This window comes from Mustela lutreola, chromosome 4 (genome assembly GCF_030435805.1).
Source record: "Mustela lutreola isolate mMusLut2 chromosome 4, mMusLut2.pri, whole genome shotgun sequence".
Taxonomy (NCBI): Eukaryota; Metazoa; Chordata; class Mammalia; order Carnivora; family Mustelidae; genus Mustela; species Mustela lutreola.
Window position 1 is genome coordinate 85,210,669 of NC_081293.1, and position 15,583 is coordinate 85,226,251.

The 15,583-nt window shown below is 50.7% G+C and overlaps 1 protein-coding gene across 1 annotated transcript; it reads left to right on the forward strand.

Annotated features, from left to right (window-relative positions):
- Positions 1–2,411: 2,411 nt before the first annotated feature.
- Positions 2,412–8,427, forward strand: IRF2BP2 (interferon regulatory factor 2 binding protein 2). The gene is made up of 2 exons (XM_059170423.1): positions 2,412–4,092; positions 4,677–8,427. The coding sequence occupies exons 1-2, from the start codon at positions 3,048–3,050 to the stop codon at positions 5,390–5,392; spliced, it is 1,761 nt and encodes a 586-aa protein (XP_059026406.1). The 5' UTR covers positions 2,412–3,047; the 3' UTR covers positions 5,393–8,427.
- Positions 8,428–15,583: the final 7,156 nt, after the last annotated feature.

A 15,583-nucleotide genomic window follows, 5' to 3' on the forward strand; every position in this document is an offset into this window, starting at 1 on the left:
GGCCAACCTTAACCCCCTTGATCCCGGAGCCTTTTATGGCAAGGGAGACCAGAACTAAAATAGCCTCTCCATTCTCCAGCAGGCATTTCATTAGGGAAGTTACAACAACTCGGTTTCGACATTAAACTTCTAGTGTAAAATAAAAAGGAAATGCCCTTCATTTGGAGAAGAAAAGCTCCATTCTACAAGAATCCTTACTTAGTCCCTCCCAAGGCAGAATTTGTATCTTGGTGTTTCTATTTTGGGATAGAATGGCAAGCTTTCCCTTGAGGGTATTACAGTACCAGCTTGCAGGTAAAGGAGTATAATGATGCCAGGGCTCTAACACAGGGTGGGTTTTTTGTTTTTTAATCTTCCAGTGACTGTATGGAGGGGCCGTGTCTTGGGTGTGTCCAGATGGCTAGTTTGTCTGCAGCACAAAGCCCAGACCTCGTCCACTTCGGGCAGTGGCTCTGAGAGAGAAGTCACGTGCTACAATGAGTGGCACAGGGTCTCTCTGGAGAGTGACCAGAGGGACAGGTCCTGAAAGAGGCTCCAGACGGCAGGTATCGGGAATGACCAAACCCACTGGCACCAGTTGCTCCAGGGAAGGAACTGGGCATGTCCAGTGCCCCCTGCTAGAGGAGGGTGAGGCAGGACTGCCATTGCAAGCAAGACCCGGGACCAGATGGGGAGACCTCGACGGCGAGCACACCTTCTCTGGAAATCCCCAGGAGAAGACATGCAGGATTGGCCTGTAAAAACATCTGGGCCTGGCATTACGTTTTCTGCGCCACTTTGGAACAGGTTTCTTCATGTTGCTGAGGCAGATCCCTCCACTATTTCGCTAAGGGTGTTTTTCCTCTTCCTTGTGGTTAGTCCTTTGAAGCAACCTGGCATTTTCAACAGCAACAACTACAATGAAACGTCAGCAGGATTTTTTTCTCTCTCCACCTACCGACCCAGTGGTAGGCAAGATAGTGTAATGAGTACCCTGCTCTTCCCACACGGGGCCAGCCCGGTCCCGTCTCAGCCGGCGCTGCGGGCCTGTTTTCCAACAAAAGCAGCTCCGAAGGGCTACCCGTGCAGAGCCGAGGTGTCTGGGTCCCCACTGACAGTGACTAAGCCGCGTCTGTCAGTAAGATTAAGACCGGCCAGAAGCGATTCACCATAGCACACAGCAGCTCCTCCTCCCAATAAAAGTGGGACACTCGAGCACTGACTTCAGTCCGGGCACGGCCCGCGGCCGCCAGCAGCCGCACAGCGCTGCGGGCCCAGCGGGCTCTGCGGCCGCGCCCCGCCTTCGCGCCAGGCGGGTCCGCGCCCACCGGGGGCCCCCCGGGCCCGGGCCACGCCGTCGGTCCCGCCCCACGACGGCGCCGGGGACTTCCGCCGATGGCCCGTCCCGGCCCCGCGCAACCCCCCGGCCGGCCAGCCGGCCACCCCACGGGGCGCGCGGAGCCGGGCGCCCCCGCCCCCTCCGGCCCAAGTTTGGTCCCGAGGGCGGGGCCCGGAGACCTTCTGTCGCCGGAGGGGGCGGAGCCTGCGCGGTGACGCGACCGCGCCGGCCGTAGACCCCGGATCCCTGGAATGTGCATTCGTTCAATGAGGCCGCCAGTGCCAGGGGCGCCGACTCACGTCCGAGCGGAGCGTGCGCACTCGGCGGCGGCGGCGGCGCACGCGGGCCCGCGGCTCTGCGCCCACGTCACGCGCCAGCCGCGCGGTCCGACAGGAGGTGGCGGGGTCTGCCGGCGCCGCGAGGACCACCCCCACCCGCCGCTCCCCGCTTGGCAGGGCGGGCCACTGCGGAGGAGGAGGGGAGGGCGGGGCTGAGGCTGGCGAGGGTCCCCAGGCCTCGGCCGATCGGCGTGCGGACGCGGCCCCGGGCTCGGGGGCAGACTCCGCCGTTCGTGAAACTTAGGGCACCGCGGCGCGCGCGTGCGTCCCGACGGGTGCGAGTGTGCAAGCGCCCAGTGTGAGTCCACATGTAACTCCTCAGAAACAGAACTGAGCCACGCCACACTGACAGTCCCCGCTCTCGAGACTGACAGCGCCAGTCACCGAGGGGCTTTTGAAAACACGAGCACTAGCGCGATTTGGCCCAAACATCCTGGAGGGGAGGAATGGGGACCGAGTAGTGGAGGCAGCCGAGCGTTGGGACGGCCGCGCCGCCTTCCCCTCGGGGACACCGGCCCCGGCGCACTCGGGCGGCGCTGACCCGCGGGCGGGCGCCTCGGAGCCGGCTCTCCCGGCAGCGCTCGTTCTCTCCCCGCGCAGGGGGAGGGGGAGGGCGCGGGGGAGGGCGGGCGCGCGCGCGAGGGGAGGGGGCCCGCGCAGGCGCCGTGCGAAGCTGTCGAAGAATCAAGTCTGTAGAAGTGGAGCGGCCGCGGCGGCAGCAGCAGCAGCGACGGCGGCGACGGAGCAGAGGCGGGCTGGGCGCTGACGCGGGCGCTGGAGAGCGGCGACGCCGGGAGCTGTGAGAGAACAGCGGAGCGACCCGTGGCCCGCGCCGCGCCCGTGCTCCACGCCGTCCGGCTGCTGCCGCCGCCTCGGCGCGGCATGCCCCGCCGCTCGGGCTGAGCCTGCCCCGGCGGCCGCCCCCCGCCCCCCGCCCCCCCGGCCTCCCCGCCCCCCGCCCCGCACTCCGCGCCGGCCGCCGCCGCGACCTGCTGCGCTCCCCCGCGCCCGCGCGGCCCGTCTTCGCCCCGGTCTGGAGGCCGGCCGCGGCCCCGGCCGAGCTCCCGCCGCCGCCGCCGCCGCGCCCGCCGCGCCGCGCCGCCCCGCCGCCCGCCCGCGCCCGCGCCGGCCGGGGGGACGTGCTGCCGCGGCTGCAGCCCCTCGCCCTGCGCCCGCCGCCCCTCGTGCCCCGGGGGCGCTGCGCGGGCGCCGAGCCTTCGCGGGCTTTGCCGCCGCCGCCGCCGCCTCTGCGGCCGCCGCCGCCGCTGGTGGGGGAGACGCGGGGTTGGGGGGGGAGGAGGGCGCGCGTGGTGCCGGCGGGGAGCGGCGGCGCCCCCTCCTCCTCCGCCTCCTCCTCCTCCTCCACCTCCAGCGCCGCGGGCTCCTCGGACATGGCCGCGGCGGTGGCGGTGGCGGCCGCGTCCCGGCGGCAGTCGTGCTACCTGTGTGACCTGCCCCGCATGCCCTGGGCCATGATCTGGGACTTCACCGAGCCCGTGTGCCGCGGCTGCGTCAACTACGAGGGCGCCGACCGCGTTGAGTTCGTCATCGAGACGGCGCGACAGCTCAAGCGGGCGCACGGCTGCTTCCCGGAGGGCCGCTCCCCGCCCGGCGCTGCGACCCCCGCCGCCGCCAAGCCGCCGCCGCTTTCGGCCAAGGACATCCTCCTGCAGCAGCAGCAGCTGGGCCACGGCGGCCCCGAGGCCGCCCCGCGCGCCCCGCAGGCCCTGGAGCGCTACCCCCTGGCGGCCGCCGCCGAGCGGCCCCCGCGCCTCGGCTCCGACTTTGGCGGCAGCCGCCCGGCTGCGGGCCTGGCCCAGCCGCCGACACCGCAGCCGCCGCCCGTGAACGGCATCCTGGTGCCCAACGGCTTCTCCAAGCTGGAGGAGCCCCCGGAGCTGAACCGCCAGAGCCCGAACCCGCGGCGCGGGCACGCCGTGCCGCCCACCCTGGTGCCGCTCATGAACGGCTCGGCCACGCCGCTCCCCGCCGCGCTCGGCCTCAGCGGCCGCGCCGCCGCCTCGCTGGCCGCAGTGTCTGGGGCCGCGGCCGCCGGCCTGGGCTCGGCGCAGCCCGCCGAACTGAGCTCGCACAAGCGGCCGGCGTCCGTGTCCAGCAGCGCGGCCGTGGAGCACGAGCAGCGCGAGGCGGCGGCCAAGGAGAAGCAGCCGCCGCCGCCCTCGCATCGCGGCGCGGCCGACAGCCTCGCCACCGCGGCCGGCGCCACCGAGCTGGGCGCCGAGGGCGCGAGCAAAGGCCGCGGGCCCGGAGAGCAGGACTGGGTCAACCGGCCCAAGACCGTGCGAGACACGCTGCTGGCGCTGCACCAGCACGGCCACTCGGGGCCCTTCGAGAGCAAGTTTAAGAAGGAGCCGGCCCTGACTGCAGGCAGGTTGTTGGGTTTCGAGGCCAACGGGGCCAACGGGTCTAAAGCAGGTAGGGGCGGCTGTGGAGCGAGGGGCCCTAGGGGAGAAAGGGGGGGCGCAGAGCAGAGGAGGGGGGTGTGCTTTCCATTCACCATTCTACCCCAGCCCAGAAACAACAAACACCCAACTTCCTGATCTGCCTGAGGCGGAACCAGTGCTTAGTGGCAACGTGTTCCTGTGCTGAAGCAGCACAACAGAGATGAGTCAGACTGGGCTGATAGGCACTGACACAGGGTTTTCCTTTCCCAGCACATTCTTGGATGGGAGCGTGAGGGCACCAGCCACCTTTTAACCTGTTGGGGGATGTTGACGATCGTGTGCACAGTTCAGCCTGGGTACATGCATGCTTGTGTAGAAACAGGCCGTTGCATAGGTGCTGTGTTCTGTGGCCTTTTAAAATCCTGCCCCAGAGCCCCGTGAGTCTTAAGTGTTGTGAGTTGCACGTGCACTGGAAATTCATGTGAGATTTTCTGTACAGGCTTTGAGAGAACAAATTCTTTAGTGAATCTTGTGTTAGTAAAAGAACCGTCCTTTTCGGTGCACATCCGTTTATTTTGTTTTTGTTTTTTCCCTTTTCTTTTCTCCCCCTGCCAGTTGCAAGAACAGCAAGGAAAAGAAAGCCTTCTCCAGAACCAGAAGGTGAAGTCGGGCCCCCTAAGATCAATGGAGAGGCACAGCCATGGCTGTCCACACCCACAGAAGGGCTCAAGATCCCCATAACTCCTACATCCTCTTTTGTGTCTCCACCACCACCCACTGCCTCACCTCATTCCAACCGGACCACACCGCCTGAAGCGGCTCAGAACGGCCAGTCGCCCATGGCAGCCCTGATCTTAGTAGCAGACAATGCAGGGGGCAGTCATGCCTCGAAAGATGCCAACCAGGTTCACTCCACTACCAGGAGGAATAGCAGCAGTCCACCCTCTCCGTCCTCTATGAACCAAAGAAGGCTAGGCCCCAGAGAGGTGGGGGGCCAGGGGGCCGGCAGCACAGGAGGACTGGAGCCAGTGCATCCTGCCAGCCTCCCAGACTCTTCTCTGGCAGCCAGCGCCCCTCTATGCTGCACCCTCTGCCACGAGCGGCTGGAGGACACCCACTTTGTGCAGTGCCCGTCTGTCCCTTCGCACAAGTTCTGCTTCCCTTGCTCCAGACAAAGCATCAAACAGCAGGGAGCTAGTGGAGAGGTCTATTGTCCCAGTGGGGAAAAATGCCCTCTTGTGGGCTCCAATGTCCCCTGGGCCTTTATGCAAGGGGAAATTGCAACCATCCTTGCTGGAGATGTGAAAGTGAAAAAAGAGAGAGACTCGTGACTTTCCGGTTTCAGAAAAACCCAATGATTACCCTTAACTAAAACTGCTTGAATTGTGTATATATCTCCATATATATATATATATATATATATATATATATATATATACACACACACACACACACACTCTCACACACACATATATATATATATATATATACATATATATATATATCCAAGACAAGGGAAATGTAGACTTCATAAACATGGCTGTATAATTTTGATTTTTTTGAATACATTGTGTTTCTATATTTTTTTTTTGACGACAAAAGGTATGTACTTATAAAGGCATTTTCTTCTTTTGTTAATGTTATTAGCATATCTTTGTGCTTTATTATCCTGGTGACAGTTACCGTTCAATGTAGGCTGTGACTTGCGCTGCTTTTTTAGAGCACTTGGCAAATCCGAAATGCTTCTAGCTGTATTTGTATGCACTTATTTTAAAAAGAAAAAAAAAAGCCAAATACATTTTCTGACATTGTAAGATTGCCTTACTGTCTGTTATTCCTTATTGCTGGCCCCTCTCTCAGGCCAGAGGCCAGTTGGTGGAGAAGGAAATGGAATGAGCGAAGGGGGCACTGTTGTGAAGTGGGCAGCATGCCACTGAGAAATGTCACCAAGTTTACCCCAAAACATTGTCCTCTCAGAGTAGCAGGAAAACAGATTTTGAGTCTTTCTCTGTTTTGTTCTTAAAGTTCAGTTGTTGGGATAGTGATGACTGCCTGAGAGTTGCTGCTGAAAGATTTTTTGGACTGTGTGGTTTTGGGGAGGGGGGATTTTTCTTTTTTTTTTTTTTGAAAGGCAAAGTTGACCACTGTTCACTGCCCACGTGATCAGTTGTAAGATTACAACGCTGCATGTTCGTTGGTTACATAATACACAATTCAGTGACTGAAGGGCGGTGATGATGGATGGTGGCGTGTGCAAGATGGCACTGCCGTCTTTGAGCAGAGCCCGGCTCTGCAGCGTCACCTTGTCTTTTTAAACACCCCAGAGCTCTGTTTGGTGGTGGTGGTGTCGTTTCCTTTGAAAAGAGTCGCAAGAGAAGTTACAGTTCAGGTGAACTTGGAGATTGTGGGATTGGTTTCGTTTCTGTTTTGTGTTTCGTTTCGTTTTGTTTTTTATCATTTACCTGTAGTGCTATTGCTGTTGGTACTATCACCTACCCCCTGTTTCTAGTGAGTGCTAAATACAGTATGGTACAATGACAGTAACAGCGCGTGGTGCTGCCGGGACTGCCCGTGGGCATATCAGTGACAGCCCAGATGGGGGTGGAGGAAACCTGTAATTTCCTTCTTACGTGTGTTTGAAATACCAAGTGAATAATACTGTTCCTCTGGAAAAAAAAAATGATAAACTAGTGAAAATTAAAGAAAAGGTTTTAATAATAGGCAGGCCCCACCTCTCAAACTATTCTTAGAAACCTTTTGTAAACTAATTTCTTTTGATTACTATTTTGCATCAGTAAAACGATTTTTTTAAACCAATAAATCATCTGTTATTAGAAATAGTTGTCTCACAGTGATACTGGTTTTTCTTTTGTGCTGTTACGATTTAACATTGACAGGAACACTATTTTAAATCCTTTTATGTTCAGGTGTTTGTAACTTGGCCCTATAATTAGGCTGAATCATGGCTTCAAGGTCTACTACAACTTACGTGTATCGTTTATGACCCAGCTTCTATTTTAATTTGAAAATAGAGATTGTTACCCTCTTTGGAGTCTTTTTTAGTTACGTTTTTGTCTTTTTTAAATTGCTCAAATATTTTTTAATGGTCCGTTTATTAACACTTGAAAATCAGATACTGCACCAAATACAGTATTTTTGTTGTAGTGTTTTTAATGAGGGCACTTATTATTAATGCTGTGCAAATTCATGTTACCGGTCATTGTTATATTACAAACAGACTTGCATGATTAACCAGTTTGTTGTTACACTTTTTTTTTTTTTTAATTGGCGCATCTATGACTCAGATCAGACTGGTTTCTCTTATGTAAATGCAGAAACACACTTGCAGAAACACAGAGTCAATTTTACATGCCCATAAAGACATGTGTAAAGAATTCAACTATTATGGTTTGTTGTATAAATGTGTATCTAAGCACTTTATTATAAACTGGAATTTGACCTCATAGATTTTACAAGTTGATCAGTCATTTGACCTAATTCGTGGTAGCTATCTGTATGCTTTGCAGTCTCAATACAGATAAGCTTTCTAAAAAAGATTAGTAAAGAACCATCCTGCTGTTTTGAATAAGTCTATCCAGCTGTGGAAAAGACAACCTATGGTTTCTCTGTGCTGGTGTTTAGGGAGAGGGGGAGAACAGGAATAGCTTTAAAGGGCTGTGTGTTGAGGTTACTCCCATTAAAAACTAAGGTCTGCATGAGGCCGCCTGGCCCTTGGGTGGCCTTCGTGGAAGGCTTGCAGCTGTAAAATGTTGATCCGGGTTATTTTTCTGGCATTCTCTTAAGTTAAAAAGTTAACGCTGGGGCATGGGTTTGATCTTTTGTTGTACCTGATGGCAGTGCAGACATCCTCCACAGCTGGATAAAAATGTCAGAAAGCTACTTAACTGTACATGGGCAGTATCCGATTTCAGATCCTAAATATTTCAGCTGTGCTTTTAATACTCAAAATATTAGGGGATGGGGTGTTGAAGCTTTCCCTTTTTTGCTTTAACATTTATAGAATTTAACAGATGTACTGTCTTTCATGTGGCCTCACATTAAAAGTTATGAGAACATACACATGGTTTACAACTTTTACTATATACCTTTCCTTGGCCACCAAGTATTTTTAAAGTGTGCCACCTTTTAACCTTTACTTTTTTTTTAAGTTGAAGGTGATACTTTTTCTATATATGATGAAACTCATGTCAGCTTAAGTGAGTGTAATCTCAGATACCAACATTATTATATTTTAAAATCACGCTATGGAAAAATCACCTGCATTCTGTCATGTGTCAGATTTACAGTACCTTTTTTTTTTCTTTAACTTTTAGCATTAAATAAAAATAAAATTGGGAGCACTGAACATTTTCTGAGGCCTTTTTTAATTTTTTAAAGTAAGCTCAGAATGGCTATTGTTTTAATCACTAATGGCGGTGTGACCAAAGGATGTGTGGGGTTTGGGGTTGGGGTTTGACTGGAACTGCAGGAGAAGAACAGGAGATAAAAGACCCGGAACAACAAGGCAACCGAGGGTAGGGGGTGGAAAGGTGCTAGGGAATGGGGAAAGGGCAACTGGATAAGGGAAACAGATAAAGAGAAGAGCTGAACAAAGTACAGCCCCAAAGCACTTGTTTATTTTTCAACCTGCTGTACCGCCGGCCACTCTGCAATCGTAGACTAGAAGGAAAAGATCCTGACAACACTAAAAAGGCTGTCGAGACATGGAGTTCCTCTCTGGAAAGCTCTGAAACGAAACGGCCATGATGGGCTGTGGGAAATGCACTGAAGACAAAAGAGGGGGAAAACAGCCTACCTTTTGGAAAGCTGTGTAATAAAGTCAGAGCGAAAGCCAGGTGTGAGGTTTATTGATGTCCTGAAATCTGAATTTATAAATAAGAGGTGGGAAGCACCAAGACCCATTTGCAAGACATCGGAAGACAGTTCCTAGATGTTTGCAGCCTTTTCATTCTATTGATCAATGGCTTGGCAGACTCCTAGGAAAGGAAGTTGTGAACCTGACAAAGAGTTTGAGGATAGGGTGCACACAAAACTGACTAAATTAAACAGCAACTGTTAATGTGTAGCCAAATATATTTTCAGTAGGGGTGGTCTGGTAACTTGGAGGACCCATCACTATGTGTGTGTCAATAATTTTTTTTATTAGTCTGCTTAAGGCAGTTTTCAGGAAACTGTATTCTTAATAAGTTAATTATAGCTTATAATACACAACACGATGTTTCATTTAGTAATCAGGTTAAAAGAAATGTTGAACTATTTTTTTAATTAAAAATGCTAAATTTTATTTTTAGTAAAATTTAAAAGACTGCAGCTTACAGAAGTCATTTTTAAAATTTCAAAAGCTCCTCCCAAAGTAAACTTTAATGATTGCATTCAGTTTCCAGTTAAAAAACCAAACAAACCAGACTCTTGATGTGGCAGATGTCTTTGTTTATTCCCCAAAGGAGGGAAAAAGTTAAGGGGAAAATACAGAACTCCTTTTAATTCGTAGACTTAAGTCCCTCGTTACTCAAAGTTTTGCATATGATTTATAGATGGTTTTATTTGGTTAGTGAAGAGTAAAATGTTTCTCTTCCTGATTCCAAAGTGTGTACGTGGAATCATTCAGAAAAATGTTCAGTCGTGTGTAGGCCACTAGAAGTCCTGAGTCACCCTCATTTGCTTGCCTTCTCTTTGTAGGGAACAGTGTGAGAAGACACGCCTTTCCTCTGTCACAGACCAAGGTCAGAGGCACCAATGAATGGAATACATTTACCTACTTCACCATCTGGGGTTCTAGAAATGAGAGGTGTGGGGGATGCTGTTTAACTCCTTCATTGCCAACGGTTAGGCCTCTGTCAGCAACAGTATTGATTATAATCAAATAGAAATTATGGCATAACTTACCAGATTATTAATAATCTAGAGGCTTTGTTGCTGTTCCTGTTGACTACCTGCATTTTTCTTCAGTTATGAACCCTGGTAGTAATTTAAAAGGCACACAAATACACAAGAAGTCAATTTGTAAATTCAGAGGTCAGAAGGTAGAAAGTGACTGGATTTATGGATTATCTGTGGATTTATTTCTCTGTTAATCCCCAGATAAGTCCATAATTAGGGATATCCATACTATCCCTATTTACCATTAACTAATTCGTACCTAATTTAACAGTGAACTTTGTTTTAACCCATTAGTCTGTTGTTACCTGCTCCTTCACTGTGTCGATACAATTTCACATGGTTGATTTTAAAAAGCTTAACTTTTTAAATGTGAGATATCATTTATTAAAAATTTTTTTTTAAATCTTAGAATCAAAATCTACATTGGCACTGATCTTTATCACAAAATATTGTGAGCTTCTGTATGGCACTAAGTGCCATAAACCAACCCATACGAGCTATAGAAAAGATATTCTGGGGCAAAAACGCATGCCGTGGGCAAAATCATTTCTAGACTCATGTAGACATGGGATCCTAAAGCTATTTTATTTTGAGTCTAAGGAACAATTGAGTAAAGTCTCCTTAATAGAACAACCCTATCAGAATGGTATAAACAGTTTCTTTTATTATGCAGTTTTAAATACTGCTTTGAAAAAAACAGTAGCCCTTTAAAACTCAAAAGTCTTCGTAGAATGAGTCTAGAGTGCATGTCAAATTTATCACAAAGTCAGCCATGAAAATCCTCTAGGAGGTGATTTTCTTTTGGGTCAGACAAGGTCTGGATAAGAGACTACAGAATTCCTGGTTTAAACTGGAAGCTTCAATGCACTGGTTGATCTCATTTGTTGAATGGACTTTAGAAGTTGGATTGCATAACTGAACAGCCTCCTCCAGCAATTCAGCAGAAGCCCTTGATGCTGAAATAAGACATCCTATACAGAGTAATAATGCCCCATTTGAATATTTCTAAATATGCTTTGCATTTTGGGGAAAATGAACTGTGTTATATAATCTGTGGATCCCATCACCTAACCACTTAGCAGTGACTATTTCATTCTCCGCATCACTATCACCAGTTAACATCCGATGCCCATGAGGGGACCGGCATCATGCTCAACCAAAGAGTCACATTTTGCTGCGTAGGTACTTAGACAGCAACTTTAGCAGATAAATATTTGGGTCATTGCCTATTTCTCTGCCTTTTGGAAAATACCTTGCCCCTGACAGTTGGAATCCAATAATTTGAGCTCTATAGGTGGCTATTTATATTGCCAGGGAAAATAAGTCCAGAAGCACTTCATCAGAACTCAGGACCTAAATTTATTTTAATGTATAGTAAGAGTTCATTAAAAGTAAGTTTAATGTATAGTAAGAGCTTCAGATTACTGAGCTTTTGCCTTCGTTTACTGTTTGATTTTAAAAATATCAACCACACCAGTAAGAGTTCTTCTGCGGAGAAGTGAAACATAGGAGTAGGGATGGCCTGAGTCTGAATAAATCAGCATTTTGTTTGTTGCACACAGACTTGGCTGGAGGCCTCCCGTGTTCTCCAAAGCCTGAGAAGACTATGCCTGCGCTGCCAGACAGAAATAGGCTAAAAGCCTCCTTACCTCCATTTTTATTTATGCCTCCAAACAGCCATTCCCTTAACTTTTTTTCGGTGATAAAAGATAAAGATTTATTGTGCCCCATACACAACTGAAATCAGAATTTCACAGGAGGGTCACAGTCATTAGAGAAGTTTTAGAATACTAGTCTCTTAATAAGCACCATATGGTTGTCGCCGTGATTGCTTGACACCTAGTAAGCAGGCACATGATCTAGTCTTTGAACAGCTGGGAGCCTAGGCTCCAGCTCTCTGGGAGCTTGAAGACCCTTCCACGGACTGGGAGGGACGTCAGCTCGCGTGATGAAGGGCCCTGATGGAGGAAAGTTCACGCGTCGGTTTCCTTGCAGGAGTCTGGGAAGTCTGGCAAGGGCTAAATTCTCACGTGGAGGACTGGGTCTCTCTAGAACTTCCGCCTGGAACCTCGGGAGGACTGTGACACGGACGAAGTCCGAGGTCCAAAGTGCTTGCACACAAGAAGCTCATTAGGCACAGCAGGCCACGGTCACGCATGAAAGGGGCCGCCGGACCTCAGTATCTTCCTACAGATCAAGAGGCCGTTGGAAAACACGGGGGCCGGGTCAACATCGTCAAAAGGCAGCTTTTCCTTTTTTTTTTTTTTTTTTTTCACTTTTTATCACTGCTCACAGCGGCGTTTCTGAAAAGGAAGAAAACAGCCGCCCCTGCTGCCAAGCCCTGTTTACTGGAGGGGAAGGAAAGGGGAGGAGGCTCCCCGCTCTCCAGCGGCCTGCGTCGGGCCCGCGCCGCGAGGAGACCCACTGCGGTTTCCAGCGCGGCGCCCTGACTCACGCCGCGCCGGTGTTTATTTATCCCAGAACTGGTGCCGGGGCCGACGGCGCAGCGCCTTCTCCCCGCGCCCCGCTCTGCACACGTGGGGCCGTGCCGCAGGACCCCACGGGGGCGGCGGCCGCGCCGCAGGACCCCACGGGGGCGGCGGCCGCACCCGCGCCAGCCCAGCCAGCGAGCCAGCTGCGCGGCTATAATTAGCGAGCAGCCGCGGCCGCGCGCCCCGCCCGCGTGCGCGCGCGCCCCCGCCCGCGTGCGTCCCCGGCCGCGCGCTCTGGACCGGTTACCGCGTCGTGAACCAAATAAAGTAAAGGTCTGGCTCCTGCGGGGCGCGGCGAGCGCGCGGCGTGCCAGCCACTCAGGGGCGTGGCGAGCCCGGCTGCCCAGAAAAGATCCCCCGCGCGTCAGCAGGAGCTTTGGCTGCGGCTGCGAGGGTCCCTGACGCGCTGCCGGCTGTCCTGGGTGGATTTTCTAAGTTGAGGAGGGCACATGACAAGAGCTGCTCCAAATGTCACTCCCTTTTTGGAAATCATGATGCTGCCTCCCCCCTCCCCGCCCCCACCAAGACTGTGGCTATAATAAGGCAAATGTTCCGTACTGGTGGAGTAAACACTCGCATTTAAGGGGCATCTGTCTTCGGCGAAAGCACACCGATGCACAGTGCGTGTCCATAAAAACGTGTTTATTAAGCAGACCTCGGGACATGCCCATATGCGTGCTGCAGAGTCAAAGTACTGTTCACAGCTGACTGCCTAAAAGGGAGTTGCCTTTTTACAGAGAAACCTTTCTTTCAATTAGAACAACACCAAAGAAATTTTTCTCTCATCATAGCTGTTAATTAGTAAATCCAATACTCTGCAAGAGCATCTCGAAAAATATATACAAGCATGGCCCCCATCCTTTTAAAAAATGACACCGAAATGCCATTTGTTACCAGCCTTGGGCGCGAGGGGGCAAGGAACCTCACTGTGGACTAAGCATTGTATGATAATTTTAGTCATTGTTTAAAAGTGATTGTGATAGATGGATGAGAAGCTTAAAAAAAAAAAAAAAAAAAAAAAAAAAAGGAATAAATAAAGCTGCGCTCCAGGCTTGAGAATACCTAGACACAAGTCCAGCAAAACACTTCCTTCACCGATGTATATTTCTTTCCAGACATCAGGCACAAAAACATTTGAGAAGCTTGTGATGAATTCTGACAAAACAGCCCACTCCTCATATATTTTATCCAGGAACTCAGGAGGCTTCTCAGGTTGCCGCTATGCTCCTTGGAAGCTAGTCTTGCTCTTTTCCTATGACTGTTCCTCTTGACACGGTGACACTGGAGTCTCCTGCTCGGCTCCTTCACGAAGATCTTTGAGAGGGAATTATGCTGAGAGAGCTTTATGAGAACAGGCCTCAGGACTGTCCAATTCTGTACCAGATACACAACACCGGAGTGGAGGTCAAGAAATCTTCAGATGTTCTTGGGCTTTGTGTGGGCGTTTCAGGTAACTCAATGAAGTTTGGTGCTTCTATTTGCTAGTATTATTATTTTTTTTTCATTGCCATGTACTTAACTTTGTAGGGGCGAAGAAGTCAGACTGGGCTATCTTCATGACGGCTATTTGGGTTTTCATCTGTGAGCCAGACCTGAGAAAGCACTGGGCGTGTGTGATACCCATTAGGACTTGGGCGTGGTAAATGTGTACCACTGAAAATACAGATTCTTGGTTATTGTATCAAAGGGGGAACTAGCAAACAGTCATGAAACACTGGAGAGGAGGGGCTCCCCCTGCTGTCATCATAGAAGATGCGTCGTCTTTCTGGCTAGAGTCTGGTACCTAGGACACCCACCCAGTGTAAAGTGTAGCAGCAAATGATTCCTGAAGGTGTCATTCCCTTGGGGGATGTACCGTTCTAGTGGAAATAAAATAAAGATACAGAGCACAGATGAAGGAAATAAATACTTTTCTTAAGTTTCTAGGTGCTGACTCATTTACTGAAGGGCCAGTTTCCATAAACCACTATAAACCACCAAAATGGCTAACCCAAGTCCAGGGATGGCTCTAAAGGCAGGGGTGGTATTGGCCACCTGGTGGCAGGTCCGGGGGTGGGGGTGGGGGTTGATTGAGGATACATTTAAGCCTATCATGGTTTTTAAAACAATCAATCAATTTCTGATGAAAAAGAAAAACAATCCTTCCCTGAATTTTGACCTCGCTAAAAAATATCAGATGTGTAAAAAAGCGTTTGATTTTCTTGTAAATCACACTTCTCTGCACATGGGTCTTTATCTCCATAGGTAGACCTCTGGAGCTCATGACACTACATATTTGTGGTCCTGGAAAGAACTCACTCGAGTCTCAACGACACACGTTGACTCAGCGGATTGTCAGCCACGACCAGACTGAGCCAGGGGTCCTTCATGTGTGTGTTTGCTGAGAGGCTGATTTCGATGACTGAGTAGGGTCGGAGCTCTCGAGCTTCAACCCTGGCTCCATCTCTTCCTAACCTTAGCATTTAACTCTCTGACCTCAATTTAATTATCTGTGAAATGAGTTAAGGATATTATTTACCTCATGGAGTTGTTGCAGGAATCGAATGACAGGGGTCTAGAACACACATACCTTGGGAGCCAGCACGTATGAGGGGCTTGGGGAATTTGGGCATATCACCCCGCCATGCTGGGCTTTGGGTTGGAGTTCGAGAGTTATTTTGAAACGGTGCCTTCAAGTTGGCTTCCAGAAACCCCTTTCTTCCTTCCCCCAGCTCACTGACTCACATTGCTGGATGGAGTGCCCTGGGCTTAGTCCTCAGATGGTTCTTCTCTCTGTCCACTTACTCTCGGTAATCTTGTCCAGAATCGTGGTTTCAAAATAATATTTATATGCTGACTCCAAATACCTCTGCCCTTGCTCTCCTGTCAAAGTCCTGAACATCCAGCCCCCTCCCCCAATCCCCTTCTCTCAGGCCTTTTTCTCGTACTCAGTGGTAGTCCTTCCAGTTGCTTGGGTCACAGATCTCGCAAGGCTGTTTACTTCAGTTTTTCTCACGCACCTTCCATCCAATCTCAGCAAATCCTCTTGGCTCTACCTTCAAAAAATGTAATCCTGGATCTGATCACCTCTTGCCACCTGGTTGAAACTGTCATCATCTCTCGTCTGAAGCAACGCAGAAGTTTCTGAAC